Below are 17,114 nucleotides of genomic sequence, written 5' to 3' on the forward strand. Positions count from 1 at the left end.
TACACAAATACTATAGTAAATATGCTACAAAAGTTTTATAGTCGTGTTTCATAATTTTCCAAAGTCAACGGTTTGGTTGTAGACGTAGTCATTCATATAAAATATAAGCAAATCGTTTAAAAATACTATGCCCATGGCCTTATAAGTAAAAAAGCAAAACTTGAGCAGAGCAGATCTGTGCATTGCATGTAAATAACCTAAGTGTGATAAGATATAATTAAAAAACATAAAGTAGGCCTGTTATCTATCTTTAATAATATTGCATGATGAAAAGTCATTAGATTTATCTACATGTATAGGAGTCGGTCAACTATACAGTCTCCACGATGCCTGCGTCTGCAGAATCTTCCCGTGCGTCAGATGAACATCTTTACATAGTCCTGAGGGACAAGTTTATTAATCAGTCACGAGCCAGTCCGTCCCCAAACGTAGTCTCGCGCTGCCTTGTGTGTGTCACGAGCTCACGTCTTCGCTCGTTGCCCCTTTAAAAATCAGAATTGAAGGCCAATGATTTATCAAAGCCCTATTATCAAGAAAATGTCATGCGAAGGGTACCTTGCCATGCACTGACGCAAACCCGATCTTTCCCACGGAGATATAGAAAGCTTTGCACTTTGCACAGCCAAACTCAGTCTGCCTGCCGTCTTTCCAGCTGTTTTCTGCTATTAACCCACATTTGTTGACTCTGCACAAATGGTAAGTACAGCACATTCGTTACTTTACGCTTTGCGTGTTTTTTGCAGTTTACAAATATTTACAGCAGTCTTGGGAACAAAAAAAAGTATTATTTGTAAGTGCACTAATGAACGAAGTGTCGCTATCCATGGTGCTGAAACTTTATGGCAGGCTTTTAGACACCTTTTCAATGGCAATATTAGTTATACAGTATATGTTATAAGAAACTATCACTTTAAAAAAAGTGTTATTCATAGAATGATATGGAAAGACAAACGATGTATTTTAATATTGTTTTTTTCTCTTTTGGTATTTAGATAATATTTTAATTTTTTTAAAAGGGTTTTAGCACAGTGCTCTCCTATGGTGCAGTGTAATTGTTGGTGTAATGTTCCATGTTTGCACCCGGGTTTGCACTGCACACTTACACCGGGACTGGTGCCTGCCGCAGGGGGGAAAAGCCTCGGCCGAGCCCGGCAGCTTGTCTATTGCCCATAAAACCAGGGGATGTGCCGGGGTTGAATGACAGGAGGTAAATGAGGCGTAAAATTAAAGAATCTTTCTCTAATGGTAAAAGCAAGAAGCAAACAGCTACCGTCCGTGAGCTGAAAATCAAAGAAGTGGAGCAGACATGTCCAGAAACGGTCTAGCATAAAATACATTGCAGAAGTTAGGCTATGATAGCGTTACCATTTCGCTGTGCTGCCTGAGGGTAGGTCTATGTAAAAATGTTGGGTCGCTGTAGGTGTGAAATAGCAGTTAGTTATTACGTTAATTATACTGGTCCTGACTAATGTGTATTTAACGTTGCAGGATTTTTCAGAGCACGGGGAAATGTTGAGACAGCCGTCAAACAGTATCCCGCCCCAGCCATCTGGGGGAGCGGTTGGAACTACTAACAAACCGGAGAACGGGAACCCGGTGCCCCAGCCGCCGCCTGTAAACGAACGGAAAACTTTTTGTCTCTCGGAAAATAAACCGTGCGACATGGAAGCCAATAAAGCATACGGGACGTTTAAAAACGCCGCACCTGGACCCACGTTTTCTCCCGTTAATTCTGCCGTGCGCAAGGATTCCGTGGGTAAAATGGATGGTTCGACCGGTAAAGCCACGTCGGACTTCGTGTCTAACAATCAAAGTGCTGTAAGGATCGCGGCGGAGCATAACAACACCGGTGACTGGACCTCCATGAGCCAGACCACCATCATCCTTGGTACAGATGGCAATACATCTGTTCTGCCTGGCACGGTGACCGGGGTAAGTGGTTAAGGAACGTTTCATTCCGGTTGAATCAGCCAATCACCCCCAAGCGTAAAGCTTTCAAACGGGGAGAGTCTTGAGCAAAAACAAAAGCTAGATATTTTCTTTTAAGTGTCGTATATTTCATTGTAATACCAAAGGAGTTCAACCGCCGCTTTGTCCGTTACGACCGTAACAGTTAAAATTTTATTCGCGAGATATTTATTTAACCCACTTGCTTTTGTAAAAATAAAAAAGATTCGAAAAATGATGATGATGATGATAAGGTTGGACTTTTAAGAGGTTTGTCTCACTCAAACGAAACTGTCATTTGGCCTTATCACAAGCGCTATTTTTCTTTAAAAAATATGTCGTGTTTTATTGTGATATTTAAATTACACTTAGTGATAAGTAGTGACGGTTATTTGGAGCGGCGTACTGTTGCTATGGTTACCTCGTAACCGAAATCTATTCGCTGGCGTCTAAAGCGACAGGTAAAAATGCGCTGCGACTAATTTGTAGTTTTTTGTAGGATTGTACCGCTACTGAAACATTTGAAACAAATATGCACTTACATGAATATGTATTCTAATTTAAGACCTCCGAACCTTTTGTTTGAACTTCCCCATTATTTGCACAGTTTTTACTGTGTAAAATAACGGTATAGTTTTCTATGCAATGTGCTTCACGAGTAAAAAACTATTTGTGATTAACGGCTCGTAAAAATGTTTTGGACAAAAAGGACATTGTTCTTTAGTCTCTCAAAAGTGAGCAGCGAAACGAAATCCGCTTCCAATCTGGAAACATTTGAACAGTGATAGTGATTATTTCTGACAGCACAATAATTACAGCAGTTTTCACGAACAGATCGAGTAAGAGGATATGTCAAGGAACCTGAATACATCAAATGCTGTAGGCTGTAGGATACTGCATTGCTATTGAAACAACCCCCCAGAACAAGAGTTACAATATTTGCTCTATGATTGGAAATGAAGCTGCTGAGCTCTGCATGTATGAGGTTTATTGTCCTCAGAGATTGCTTTCTGATGACTGGTTGTGTTGTAGGATAATGTGTTACATAAGAATCTGCTTATGGTACAATTCCCATTGGGGTGTTTCATTAGAGCCAAGGGCGACCCGTTTATTTCCAGGTCACGGAAACGAGACAAAAAAAGTTGTTAGAGGAGCATTTTGATTTTTAATTTTTTTTCTTCAAATGTTAATACCTCTTCAATTTTAATGCTCCATAATTTGATGATTGTCATAATAGGTAAAAACTGAATATCTATTAAAGTGTAGGCTACATAGAAGCTCACATTCGATCATACTAAATACTTAGTGGACTGTTCTTTCAGGAGGAGGAGGATGATGGAGGAGATGAGAATAAGGCCCGGGGGAACTGGTCCAACAAACTGGATTTTATTCTGTCCATGGTGGGATATGCCGTGGGTTTGGGAAATGTGTGGAGATTCCCATATCTTGCTTTCCAGAATGGTGGAGGTGAGAGATAATCAAGGGAAAGCATACTAGAAAATATTAGGATATATTTTTGTTTCATACAGATCGAAAATTAGTAGTTTAAAAGTCTGGAAAGTCAATGCGTATTAATACACACAAATAAACTTTCGTTAGAGGGAATTTGAATTTCTGTTATAAAGTAAAAAATTCGTTTCATGATTAAACGGATTTTATTTTAATGTGCGAAATATAACGGCAACGAAATTTCTACACATTAATAGTGTATATATGTAATTGTATTTTTTTATTATATTTAATATTTAGTGTGTTTGTTATAAACGATCTATTATAAAATAATACAATGCATTATATTTGTAATAGATTTGTTGACGCACTATTCATGAATCATGACTTTTTTTCAACAGTAGCTGTTCTCTCTTTTTGTAGGTGCGTTTTTGATACCTTACCTAATCATGTTAGGCCTCGCCGGTATTCCTATATTTTTGATGGAGGTGTCTTTGGGTCAGTTCGCCAGCCAAGGCCCGGTGTCAGTATGGAAAGCGATTCCCGCTCTACAAGGTAAACTGGCGTTACTTTAATAACTGACCCTCCGTTATAATAAGTAATGTTTGTGCTAATGTGTTACATTCGTGTTTCCAGTGAACTGGTAATCGACTTTCCGACTGCTTTAAGTGTAATTTCTATTATCTGGTTTCATTTTGTTATTATAGGTTGCGGGATTGCCATGTTGATAATATCTGTCTTGATAGCCATATACTATAATATTATTATGTGCTGGACATTGTACTACCTGTTCGCTTCGTTGAAGGAGACACTGCCATGGGCCACCTGTAAAAATGAATGGAACACAGTCGAGTGCAAAGACAAAGACATGCTGCTTTTGGGTAAGGATGAGCGTCTCTCTCTCTCTCACTCTATCTCTCTCTTTCTTTCTCTCTCTCTCTCCCCCTGTGAGTCCACCCCCCAACACCCCTTCTTTTTTTCTAACTAAAATGCGCAATGCGCAACCTGTATTTCAGGAATTAAGTAGCCTACTGCTCAATTTAGGTTATTCAGTGTCATCCTGCTCTCTTTGTACCCCAAACGCAACTGTTTCACCTCATTAAGCCAAAAGTTCTTATTTGATGACTTGACAGATTTTTTGTCAGCTATGTAAACTTTAAAATCAAGTGCTTTTTTAATTTTAATTTTAATTATTTAATAATTTTATTTAAGATTATTTTGTCACTGAAAAGTGGAATAAGTGCTTCTAATCAGAATGAGTTTTGCTTAAAATCTAATTTGAATTAATTCTCTTGTGTTTTATCGTGCATTCGATTTAATTACATAACATTTTTACGTTTTAATTCGTTTTAAAACGTTTTTCTCAATGTCGTGCTTTTGGTGAATTCAGCAGAAAATCTGCTTGCTTGACAAATTTACTGTAAGAGTTGGTGCAGTGCCGCAGTGAGATGCACTGCCACCTCCTGGCCACTTTGAGTAGCGCCACTACTACAGACTGAATCAAATTGAGTACAGTACTGCAGTTGTACGACGTTTAAACATTTAATTTGTTGTAAGAATGATTTTCAACTAGGCTGTGAATTACGATGGAAAACAGGAACTTTTTTTCACGTTCATTCCAAGTTCTATCATTGTTTCTTCTGGCCAGACTCCTGTATACTAAGAGACAGAAACATCACATCAATCAAGAACTCTACATTCTGTTTATCTGCAAATGCTTTCGGGAATTTGAGTAAACTGTTAAATATCGCATCGGACAATAAAACCTATGTCAGCCCTAGTGAGGAATATTTCAAGTAAGTGTGTTTTTCCATTTAGGTGTATTTAGAGGTGGTTTATAATAGAGGTGAGATACTAATCACTCTGCTTTCTTGACAGGTATAATGTGTTGCATATTTCGAAGGGTATTGAATACCCAGGTGACATCCGTTGGCCCTTGGCTGCTTGCCTTTTTCTGGCTTGGCTTATTGTTTATGCCTCTTTGGCTAAAGGGATCAAGTCCTCAGGGAAGGTAAGAAAACTGCGTGACTATTTCTCTCATTATTTCTCCTCTCTGTACAGTAATTGGCAAGAGAGAAGCCTACAGCAGGCCTCTGTCTAGTCTATTGCAATGCTGACTTCCAGAAAAATCCTTCATATTAACATGTAGACAGTAACCAAATTGTAAGTAATCAGCAATTAAGTGGAAATAGTCCTGATGTCACAAAGTAAATGTGTGTTTACTAATTTGAAAGAAATATTAAATGGGTTAATAATGGTTTCTAAGGCTGTAAGATTTATTTTTTGAGTGATAACTGTTTTTCATTGTATTTTGTATATGTGTTTTTCAGGTGGTGTATTTTACTGCCACGTTCCCCTATGTGGTGCTGGTCATCCTGTTAATCCGAGGGGTCACTCTGCCCGGAGCCGGTTCTGGGATCCTTTACTTCATAACACCCAAATGGGAAAAACTCAATGATGCCAAGGTAATAAAAAAGGACAGCAATAAACCATTTTTATTTATTATATTTTATGATAAAATGTTTCCAATGTTGTCCTCCAGAATTAATTTAATTTATTTTTCTCTCTCTATCTGTCTATCTTTGTTTCTTTCTTTCACTATTTTTCACTTTAGGTGTGGAAGGATGCTGCTACACAGATTTTCTTCTCTCTGTCTGCAGCATGGGGTGGACTTATAACCCTGTCTTCCTACAATAAGTTCCATAACAACTGTTACAGGTAAGCAGACTGTCACTTAAGAATACACTACTGTTTAAATGTTAAGGGCAGAAAGATTTTTTGAAAGCAATTTATAGTTTTTATTCATAATGGATGCATTACTTTGATCAAATGTGAAAGCAAAGACATTTATGTTACAAAGGTTTTTATCTGCTTGTGTTCTGAACTTTTTATTTATCAAAGAAATGTAAAATGTGCATATTTTCCAGCACAACAGTTTTAAAAACTGATAATATTAAATGTTTCTTGAGCAGCAAATCAGCAAATTAGAATGATTTCTGAAGGATCATGTGACACTGAAGACTGGAGTAGGCTAATAGTTGCTAAGAATTCAGTTTTGCCATCTCAGGAATAAATTCCACTTTAAAATGCATTAAAATTAGGGCTGTCATTCGATAATTTTTCAAATCAAATTAATTACATAATGCGTTGATTAATTAATCTAATTAATAGCTAAATATATTTGACTGTGAACACACCCACAAAAGATTATTTAAATCATTGTGTGTGTGTGTTAAATGAGAAAGTATGGAGTAGAGATTACAAATTGTAGATTTAGAAAGAAATGTCATTTAAGTCATAAATGTCATTTAGGGTGCAACGGCCTAACATAAACAGTGGAACATAAAAGAAGATAATTTGAAAAACATCTCAGTATTTTTGTTCATATAATGAAGGTCACTGGTAACTAAAACAGCTTTGTTATCAACAGTCTTCAAAATACTTTCTTTTATGTTCCACAAAAGAAAGGTTTAAAATGACATGAGGGTGAGTAATTGAAGACAAAATGAATCATTTTTGGGTAAACTATCCCTTTAATGTTATTAGTTTTATTATTATTATTTGTTTTATTGTATTTTCTTTTTTTTATATAATTTTTATATATATAACCCTAAATAAGAAACTAAATCTGCCAGCAGATGGCGGTAAATGTCTTTATGAGTCATTTACTCATTTGATTCCTTCAAATGGCTGATTCATTCAGGAATGAAGTAAAGGCTCTCTTTATGAATGGACCTTTGAATCATTGATTCGTTGAAAACACTCATTCATTCTGAATCAACATCTTGTTGCTGGAAGTTGCACAACAATTCTGATATGGATTTATGTTCTCCGCAAAATTGAGCAAAACACATAATACAGTGTTTAAAATATAATACTATATCAATTTCTTATTTCTTATCACATTTAAGCTTATGATTGGCCGATAGACTGATCGTGTAAAAATGTGATATATATATATATATATATATATATATATATATATATATATATATATATATATATATAACTGTGAGACAAAACACATACAGGGGCATTTTTACACCAATATCTTGAAATTTAGGCCATAACTGTATTTATGGAGTTGTTGCCCTACATCATATTTGTCAACAGTCAAATGTAGAGACGGAGCGCATTTAGACCATGCCCACACCAGCCACGCCACGCTCCTCATTGACTTTGTATTGTGAACCCAAAAAACAATCAATGTTCACTGTCGCCGTTAAATTTCCCTCCAGCGGGCGCAGTTCTCTGAGTAATAAGACGCGTTGAGCTCTACTTTTGTGTTCTTAAACACTGTTTTTTTTTAGGTCGACAGCTTATAAAAACGTAGTTCTGTGTTTTTAGCTCCAGTTACTCCAGTCATAGCAGCTTTTAGACATTGTTTTGATTTTTTGTTATAAGTCAGAAATGACAAGGAGGGAGCCTCCCCCAAAGTGGTCGTTTTTTTTATTACGATGGGTGTGGCTCTGTCTCTATAATGAAATATAAGACAATGTATGGGGGCGATGCCAGCGCGTTTAACTGTGTTAAAATATTTTAATTGCATTATTTTTTATAACTTAATTTTAACATTTTATCAACTGACAGATTTTAATACATTTTAAAGTGGAATTTATTCCTAAAACTGAGTTCTTTGCAGCGGTTACTCCAGTCTTCAGTGGCACATGATCCTTTAGAAATAATTTAAATATGCTGATTTGCGGCTCAAGAAACATTTAATGTTATAAGTTTTAAATCAGTTGAAAGTTCAGAATAAGAGCAGATAAAAATCCTTTGTAACATAAATATCTTTGCTTTTACATTTGATCAATGTAATGCATCCTTGATGAATAAAAAACGATTAATTGCTTTTCATTTTTGCACCAATATCTTGAATTATACGCCATAACTGTATTTATGGAGTTGTTGCCCTGCATCATATTTGTCAACAGTCAACTATGAAATATAAGACGATGTATGGGGGCGGGGCCAGTTCGTTTAACTGCGTTAAAATATTTTAATCACGGTTTTTCATAACCAATTTAGTAAGTTAACGCATTAAACTTACAGCCCTAATTGATTTTTTTTTATTATAAAAATATTTTACAGTATTACTGAAATATAAAACTTAACTGTGCTAGATATTACACACATTTTAATAGACACATGTTCTCAAAATAACATCTATGCATTATGATTATTATTCATGATGTGAGATCACATGATGTGCTCTGTCTTTGTTTTTCAGGGATACTCTCATTGTGACGTGTACTAACAGTGCCACCAGTATTTTTGCTGGTTTTGTCATATTTTCAGTAATTGGCTTCATGGCTCATGAGCTCAAAGTACCAATTGAGAGTGTGGCAGATGAAGGTACATAGTATGAATGCATGTGTTTGTGGCTGGTGAGCTATGATTAACTGGGATTAGATTTTTTCTAAAAATACAAAACATGACATCACATTGTCATTTTCACTTTCATCAGACCTGAAAGTCATTTCATCTGTTATGCTCTTTATATGCTCTTTTTTGTGTAGGTCCTGGGATTGCGTTTGTGGTTTATCCAGAGGCTCTGACTAGGTTGCCCTTGTCACCATTCTGGGCCATCATCTTCTTCCTCATGCTGCTTACACTGGGTCTGGATACCATGGTAATGAAAATGATATAGTATTTACAGACTTTTCTAAACTAAATCAATGAACTAAATCACTTTTCGTTCACGCTTTCGTTCCTCTCCAGTTTGCCACCATAGAAACTATAGTGACGTCTGTTTCTGATGAGTTCCCCAAGTACCTGCGCAAACACAAGCCTCTGTTTACTTTGATTTGCTGTCTGTCCTTTTTTGTGCTGGGTTTCCCCATGATCACTGAGGTAGGAAGTTTACTCTTATTCCCAACTGCAGAAAACTTTACCTTTATAGCACACTTTAATTAAAGCAGCTCTCTGGTAAACAATAAAACAACAAGTAAATAGAAAAGTAAAGAGACTGGAATCGAATTCCTAAAGCAGATAATTGGAAAGGTTTGGAATGAATGTTAGTTTGTTTGTTTGTTTTTTTAATTAAAGTGATCCGCTGGGTGATTTTTAGATCAGGTCTCATTTATTTTTATATTAAATGTGCATGAATGTGTGTGTTTTCACGCACAGAGTGGAATGTACATGCTTCAGCTGGTGGACACATTTGCAGCCTCTTACTCTCTGGTCATCATTGCCATATTCGAACTGGTTGGAATCTCATACGTTTATGGTGAGTTTACAAAAAATTATGGTCATTTGTTTTACTTAGGGCTCCAGTAATATATTTTAGTGCACAGCAGGAATCAGACTTTTAGGTAATGAATAAGAAAATGACAAATAATTAAACAAACAAATAAGCAGACAGCAGTGAATACATTTAAAGCTCAAAAGCACACAAGCTAAATAGTACTATTTAGTATAGGTTTGATTAGTTTAGCAACATTAATTTATTTGATATATAGTTGATAAATAGTTAATTTAAACAAACAACCATGACTTTCTTTCTTTCTTTCTTTCTTTCGTCTTTCTTCTTTTTTTCCTTCCTTCTGTCATTGTGGTGCAGGTCTACAGCGGTTCTGTGAGGATATTGAGATGATGATTGGGTTCCAGCCAAACAAGTTCTGGAGAATCTGCTGGGCCTTTGTCACACCAACCATTCTCACAGTATGTCCACCTTATACCTTACTGTATATGTGACTCTGGACCACAAAACCAGTCTTAAGTAGCACGGGTATATTTGTAGCAATAGCCAAAATACATTGTATTTTATTTTATGCCAAAAATCATTAGGATATTAAGTAAAGATCATGTTCCATGAAGATATTTTGTAAATTTCTTACCGTAATTATATCAAAACTAAATTATTGATTGGTAATATGCATTGCAAGAACTTCATTTGGACAATTTAAAGGTGATTTTCTCTGTTATTTAATTTTTTCCACCCTTAGGTTCCAGATACAACAAGTAGTTGTATCTTGGCCAAATATTGTCCTATCCAAACAAACCATACATCAATGCAATATTTATTTATTCAGCTTTCAGATTTTTTTTTTTTTTTTTTAATTACACTTATGATTGGTTTTGTGGTCAAGGGTCACATATGACCATTCCTGCAGATACCTGTGGCACACAACACATTCATCAGTACACTGTAAAATGTTTTAACCAGTTTCAACTTAAAAACTGAAGTTCAGCAGCTGTCTTTAAAGTTAAATCAACTTAAAATTACAAGTCATTTCAACTAAATGACAATAAAATGAGTTAAAATGACTTGTAGTTTTAAGTTGATTTAACTTATGAGTTGAAACTACTTGTATTTTAAGTTGATTTATCTTAAAATGTTAAGGCAGCTGCTGAACTTAAGTTTTTAAGTTGAAACAGTGTACAGTGTACTATGTTGTTTAGTACTGCCAATGACCCTCTCTCTCTCTATCTCTCTCTCTCTCTGTCTCTTTAGTTTATTTTGGCACTCAGTCTGTACCAGTGGAAGGTGATGACATATGAGGATTACACTTATCCGACCTGGTCTATGGTTCTCGGCTGGCTTATGGTCATCTGTTCTGTCATATGGATTCCCATTATGTTTGTTATTAAGATGCATCTTGCACCTGGATCGTTAATTGAGGTAAGAGAGAGATGTTTGGGTTGTTTTCAATTTGAGTGTTATTGTAAATTGCTCAATATTGCTATGTAATAAGTAGATTTTAGTTTGTTAGAAATTCTGGAAAAGTGTTTATTCTAGGGGTTTTCTTTTTTTTCACCAGTTTTTCACCTTTTTTAATTATGTTACACCATCATTATTTCATTGTATTTAGTCCTGTGGCATGAAAGTCAGTGTTATTTCAGTATCACTACTAGTTTTAATTTTATGATTTTGATTTTAAAGTTTAGTACCCTGTGACCCTGGGCCAAAAAACAGTCATAAGGGCCATTTTTTTAGTTGAGATTTATACATCATCTAAAGGCTGAATAAATAAGCTTTCCATTGATGTATGTTTGTTAGGGCAAGACAATATTTGGCCAAGATACAGCTATTTGGAAATCTGAGAAAATCGCTTTTAAAGTTGTCTAAATGAAGTTCTTAGCAATGCATATTACTAATCAAAAATTAGGTTTTGATATATTTACAGTAGGAAATGTACAAAATATCTTCATGGAACATGATCTTTACTTAATCCTAATGTTTTTGGCGTAAAAGAAAAATCTATCATTTTGACCTATAAAGCATATTTTTGGCTATAGCCACAAATACACCTGTGGTATTTAAGACTGGTTTTGTGGTCAAGGATCACATTTCAGTTTTAGTTTTAGGTTTTTTTTAAGTACACCAAGTTAAACTAAATAAAAATGAGAAATGTTGCTGAAATTTTCTAAAATAAGGTTTTATTTTACATTTTATTTTACTTTATATTTATTTCAAGTAATGAAAATCTTCTTTTTATGCATGCATAATCATTCTAAAAGAATGGATATAAAAACATGTTTTATGCACATAAACAATGTTAACAACAAAATTAAAGTGAAATCTTTTCAGTAATTCTGTTTTGTTTAATCAGTATCTAGGATGCAAAGCAAGCACCTGGCATCCAGTTTTGATGGCTCTTTTCTTTCTCCGCAGCGTCTGAAGTTGGTGTGCTCTCCTCAGCCTGACTGGGGTCCATTCCTGATGAAACACCGTGGGGAACGCTACAAAAACATGATCGACCCACTCGGCACCAACTCCCTCGGCCTCAAACTTCCCCCCAAAGATTTCCAGCTATCAGCCCAATATCAATAATCCTCCTCAATTCCCTGTGAGTGCGAAATTCCCAGAGGCCTCTGAGGGTGAGACTAGCACTCACGTCAAACTCTTTCTCCCCTTTTCCGTAGTGTTCTCTTTCAGCCATATTCCCCCTCTTCTGGCACATCTAGAGGGGTCTTTCAGGTGGAAAGCACAGACAACTCCCTATGATTTCAATATTTTCTGAATAATTATCAATAGTCAGTCTGAGAGTGGAAATCTTTCGCATACATTCTGATACACCGATTCCAGCTGAACCTTTTTCTCAGAGGCAATATAATGATGCAGTTGCAACTGTTGAGGCAATATTTGACTGATCGTGCATCATGCAGTGATTGTTTTTTAATTCTTTTTTCATTCTGAAGTGACTGCTGATGTTGATAAGAAAAAAAGAGGAGAATAGCATTTATATTTCTTGTCTATTTGCTTGTCATAAATGTAGCAAACATAAATGAGATAAACTGCTGAGTAGTGCACAGTGAACTCGAACTCTTTTCTGGTATCGTACTATCGCTCTCCACTTGTGTCCACTTATAGCCGTACCTTGTGCCTCAGACTTCCTCTATTTATAACATACCGCATAGTATAGTGCTAATTAAACCAATCGTACTACATTATGGAGGGAAGTGAGCACATTTCAGTCTCTGTGAATTATAAGCTATCCTACTCTTCTACTAACCTGTTGGAAATATCTCTACAATGTTATAGAAGCCAAACTCATAGTGTAGGTTCCAGTAGTATAGATCCATCCCTGTCTTCAAAGAAAACTTAGCCATGCAAAACTGTAATAATACCTGTCAGTGTTGTTTAGAGTAGTACTCAAAGGCCAACTAGCAGTTATGTATGTATGTATACTAATATTTAGAGTATGCTTTCGAGTTTGTGTCGTGATCTGTTCATAGAGTTTGTGAATCCTCCTGTACTTATGCAGTACGCAGTTATAGTGGAGTACACAAAAGAAAAGTAGAGGAGTGTGGTATGTGTGGCAAACCAATCGTCTCATAAAAAGTGTATATTTTAGAAACTTCAACTAGCTGACACACTATTTTTAACAATTGCTTGCAGAGGATATGTAGACTAGAAAAAAAACGTTTTCATCTTTCAATCCTGTGCTTGGGGACCACACTCCTTTTTTTTAAACGTTTTCCATCCGTTCGTCTTCATGAAACAGGGTCTCAGGTATTACTTCATTCCATCAACCTTATTAGATGTTGGATTAGAGTTGAACATATTTGTGGAAACTTGATGTGATTCACATACTGTAAAACTAGGGCTGCACGATGAATCCTATTTTAATCGTGGCTGTGATTTCTGCTTCTCTCGATTTATTAAGCATAATCGCCTGTGATATATGCCCGCTGGTTATTATCCTGAAAACCTTTGATTTAATTTAGCATTTGCATTATCTTGTACTGGTAATAAGCCTCCTTCATGTTTGCCGTTGAAAGATTTCAAAAGTTGAATCCCCCAATCAGAGATGTCTTTCTTAAATTAATAATCTGCAAAAAGCACAGATGGGCTAAAAACACCGGCAAATATGTAAGTTTGAGTTTAGAGATCTCTACTGAGATATTCTGCTCAAATAAAAGTGCAATACAGCAACTCTGTTTTCTTCTATGTTGGCATTTGCACTGTTTGCTGCAAGCAAACCATGCGAGTTGACGTTCTCTTATGTGAAAGTGCAATAATTCTAATGAAATAAAATAAAAAATACATATATTTTAAGCAAAGAAATTTTAATCAACCCTTTAACCATTATCGTGCAGCCCTACATATAACCAATTCTCTATAAGAGTTGTAAAAGTGCACATATTCAGAATATTATGCCATATATTGACATTTGAATCCTTATAAATCTTATAAATAGTGTCCTTTTTCCAGCTATTGGACTGTAAATATGGTTACAGATAAAAGGCTTTAGTAGTATTGCTTTAGACAAAAGGTTTTAAGTTCTGGTTAGTTGTGGTGCTGGTCAGTCAAAGCACTCCAAAAAGCACTTTGATTAAACATCACATAAAAATAAGTGGTTGTTCTCCACCACCACAATAAAAAAAGAGTAAATTAACAAAAAAATTAAAAATAAGAAGAAGTCCTTTTTTTATTAGTTCAACATGTATACCTAAATAACGAGTACTGTGGATATGATTTAGTTAGTGTAAAGAGCCACACTGCCCACGCAATGGAAGTAAAACCACTGAGACTTTGCCTGGGCGTGATGTGTTTCAAAAGCCATGTATTATGCAGATACTACACTAATCACCTTGAATATAAAGCATTTATAAAACAGAAAAAGAAAAAGATATTCCTCAGTATATTAGTGTTGCAAAAGAGATGCTTTTTCTGTACATGTTTAATCTTACTCTCTGTGTAGTATACGTGTGTGAATGTGAATGTGAATGTGTGGAATAATATGCAGCGCTTGATGTTTAGATTTATACTTATCCAACCATCCAGACATGGTCAAATGCAGCCTGGCAGTCAGGTCAGTTGAGGTTTCCCTATACATTGTTTCATCTGTATTCAAGAGCTTCGAATAGAAGCTCTGGGTTACGTAGCACAACAAAGGGTATACAAAGCACATGAATTGTTTCGGCTGCTGCGATCGTTATAATATTTGCGGTTCTGGATGGAGTTTCCGTTAGTCCTTGTGTTGCTGTACGTCTGTCCGAGAGCTATAGTTACAGCCCTATCATGTAACAAATATTCTGTGGGAAAAAAAATAATAGGTAACAGTCTTGCATGTGCTGTTTGTGTTGCTGTGGATTATTTGTCCATGTATGCTTCCCCTTTACGCTCCTTTTCTCGAATGTGTCCCTCACTTAGCAGCTGCAGCTGAGTTTACCACCTCTTCCTACCTACAGGGCGACACTGGGCAGTAGGCAACCAAAGAAGGAGAACTTCTCAAAGGGTTCTGAAAAAAAGCTTAAAAAGAAATATATACATATATATACAAATAGCCTATATGAAGAAATAAAATATATATTATTCTGTGTATTTAGGAGACTGAGATACTGCCACTCATCCTTCATTTAGTGGTCATTATTGATGTGTGTCAATATGTTATATGACATCTTCAGGTAACCTTTTGGCCTTATAGATGTCCTCTGGTAATAAACTATTACGTGTATTTCAGAATAATGATACAGAGTAGCTTCCAATCAGTCATTATGTGGTCAGTCTATATTGTAATGTATGTCGTGTCATTTGGCACTTTACTGTGGACCTATCGGAGCATAGGTAAAATTTCTTATTACTTGGGTAATGTCATATATTTCTGTGTGTTTTACATGAGGGAAATCTGCCTATGGATACAGATACGTACCTCCAACAGATCATGGCATCATTTGAGTTGAACTGTAGAGTATAAATATGAAAAATATCTAGATTTTGAATCATGTGCCGGACAAAATAAAAAAAAGCAAAACATATACAAAGAGGAAAATATACATATATGAAAAGGCATAATTTATTTTAAATGTCATTAATCCTTGAGGCCCTACCTCAGATTTTGTATTTATGTATAGAAATGCAATTTGAATCATAGTATCTTTGCCAATAATACAATAAAATACCATATTTATCATAAAATGTATAACCTCTTAACCAATAAATAAATGTTAATGTTTTCAACTCCAGTTGTGTTCTTATATGCCTGAGGTGTTTTGAGTAATATTTTGTACAAAAACACGTGCACTTACACATACTTAACACTGCACACTTTACACATGCTTTTCACCAGATTCAACTTAACAACAAACAAACAAAAAAGTTTAGCAGCTGCCTTAAAATTTTAAGTTAAATCAGCTTAAAACTACAAGTCATTTTAACTCAAATAAAATAAATTGAGTTGATTTAACTTGTGATTTGAAATTACTTATGTTGATTTAATTTAAAACTTTAAGGCAGCTGCTAAACTTAAGTGTTTAGGTTTTACAGTGTACAAGACAGTTGGTTGCAATTTTAAAGAAAGATTAAAATGAAAAATTGTGTCAGACAATCCATTTCAAGACAAAATATCAACATCTTTATATATATCTTTGAGAATTTGTCAAATAAGTACACTGGAAAAAATGACTTTTCAAAGATTACTGCAGTGCGTTTTTACAAAGAAAATACTTTTTTGACCCTGGACCACAAAACCACACTGTAAAAAGTTTTCACCAGTTTCAAAGTAAAAACATAAGTTTAGCAGCTGCCTTAAGATTTTAAGTTAAATCAACGTAAGTCATTTAAACTCACAAGTTATATCAACTCATTTTTATTGTAATAAGTTAAAATGACTTGCAGTTTTAAGCTGATTTAACTTAAAAACTTAAGGCAGCTGCTGAACTCAGGTTTTTAAGTTGAATCTGGTGAAAACTTTTTACAGTGCAGTCCTATGTCAATTTTCTGAAATTGAGATTTATACATAATTTGAAAGCTGAATAAATAACCTTTTCATTGATGGTTTGTTAGGATAGGACAATATTTGGCCGAGATGCACCTTTTTGAAAATCTGGAATCTGAAGGTGCAAAAAAAAAAAAAATCTAAATACTGAGAAAATCGCCTGTAAAGTTGTTCAAATGAATTTCTTAGCTATGCATATTAGTAATCAAAAATTGTAATTTGAATCATAGTATCTTTGCCTTTAATACAATAAAAGACCATATTTATCATACAATCAATAAATAAATGTTAATGTTTTCAACTCCAGTTATGTTCTTATATATGAGGTGTTTTGAGTAATATTTTTTTTTTTTCAAAAACATGTGCACTTACACATACTTTACACTGGACACATGCTTTTTACAATACAGACAAAATGGTTGCAATTTTAAGGAAAGATTAAAATGCAAAATTGTGTCAGAAAATCCATATCAAGACGAAATATAAACATCTTTATATATATCTTTGAGAATTTTTCAAATAAGTACACTGGAATAAAAGACTTTTCAAAGA

At 35.0% G+C, this 17,114-nt stretch overlaps 1 protein-coding gene across 1 annotated transcript; it reads left to right on the forward strand.

The window, feature by feature from the left end:
- Positions 1–326: 326 nt before the first annotated feature.
- Positions 327–15,792, forward strand: LOC141331625 (sodium- and chloride-dependent glycine transporter 2-like). Its single transcript, XM_073836672.1, has 16 exons — positions 327–428; positions 1,489–1,932; positions 3,270–3,414; positions 3,820–3,951; positions 4,104–4,277; positions 5,045–5,192; positions 5,275–5,407; positions 5,727–5,861; positions 6,011–6,114; positions 8,627–8,751; positions 8,916–9,028; positions 9,118–9,249; positions 9,526–9,625; positions 9,959–10,059; positions 10,853–11,020; positions 12,014–15,792. The coding sequence occupies exons 1-16, from the start codon at positions 327–329 to the stop codon at positions 12,170–12,172; spliced, it is 2,415 nt and encodes an 804-aa protein (XP_073692773.1). The 3' UTR covers positions 12,173–15,792.
- The last annotated feature ends 1,322 nt before the right edge of the window (positions 15,793–17,114 follow it).

This window comes from Garra rufa, chromosome 3, assembly GCF_049309525.1.
Source record: "Garra rufa chromosome 3, GarRuf1.0, whole genome shotgun sequence".
Classification (NCBI taxonomy): domain Eukaryota; kingdom Metazoa; phylum Chordata; class Actinopteri; order Cypriniformes; family Cyprinidae; genus Garra; species Garra rufa.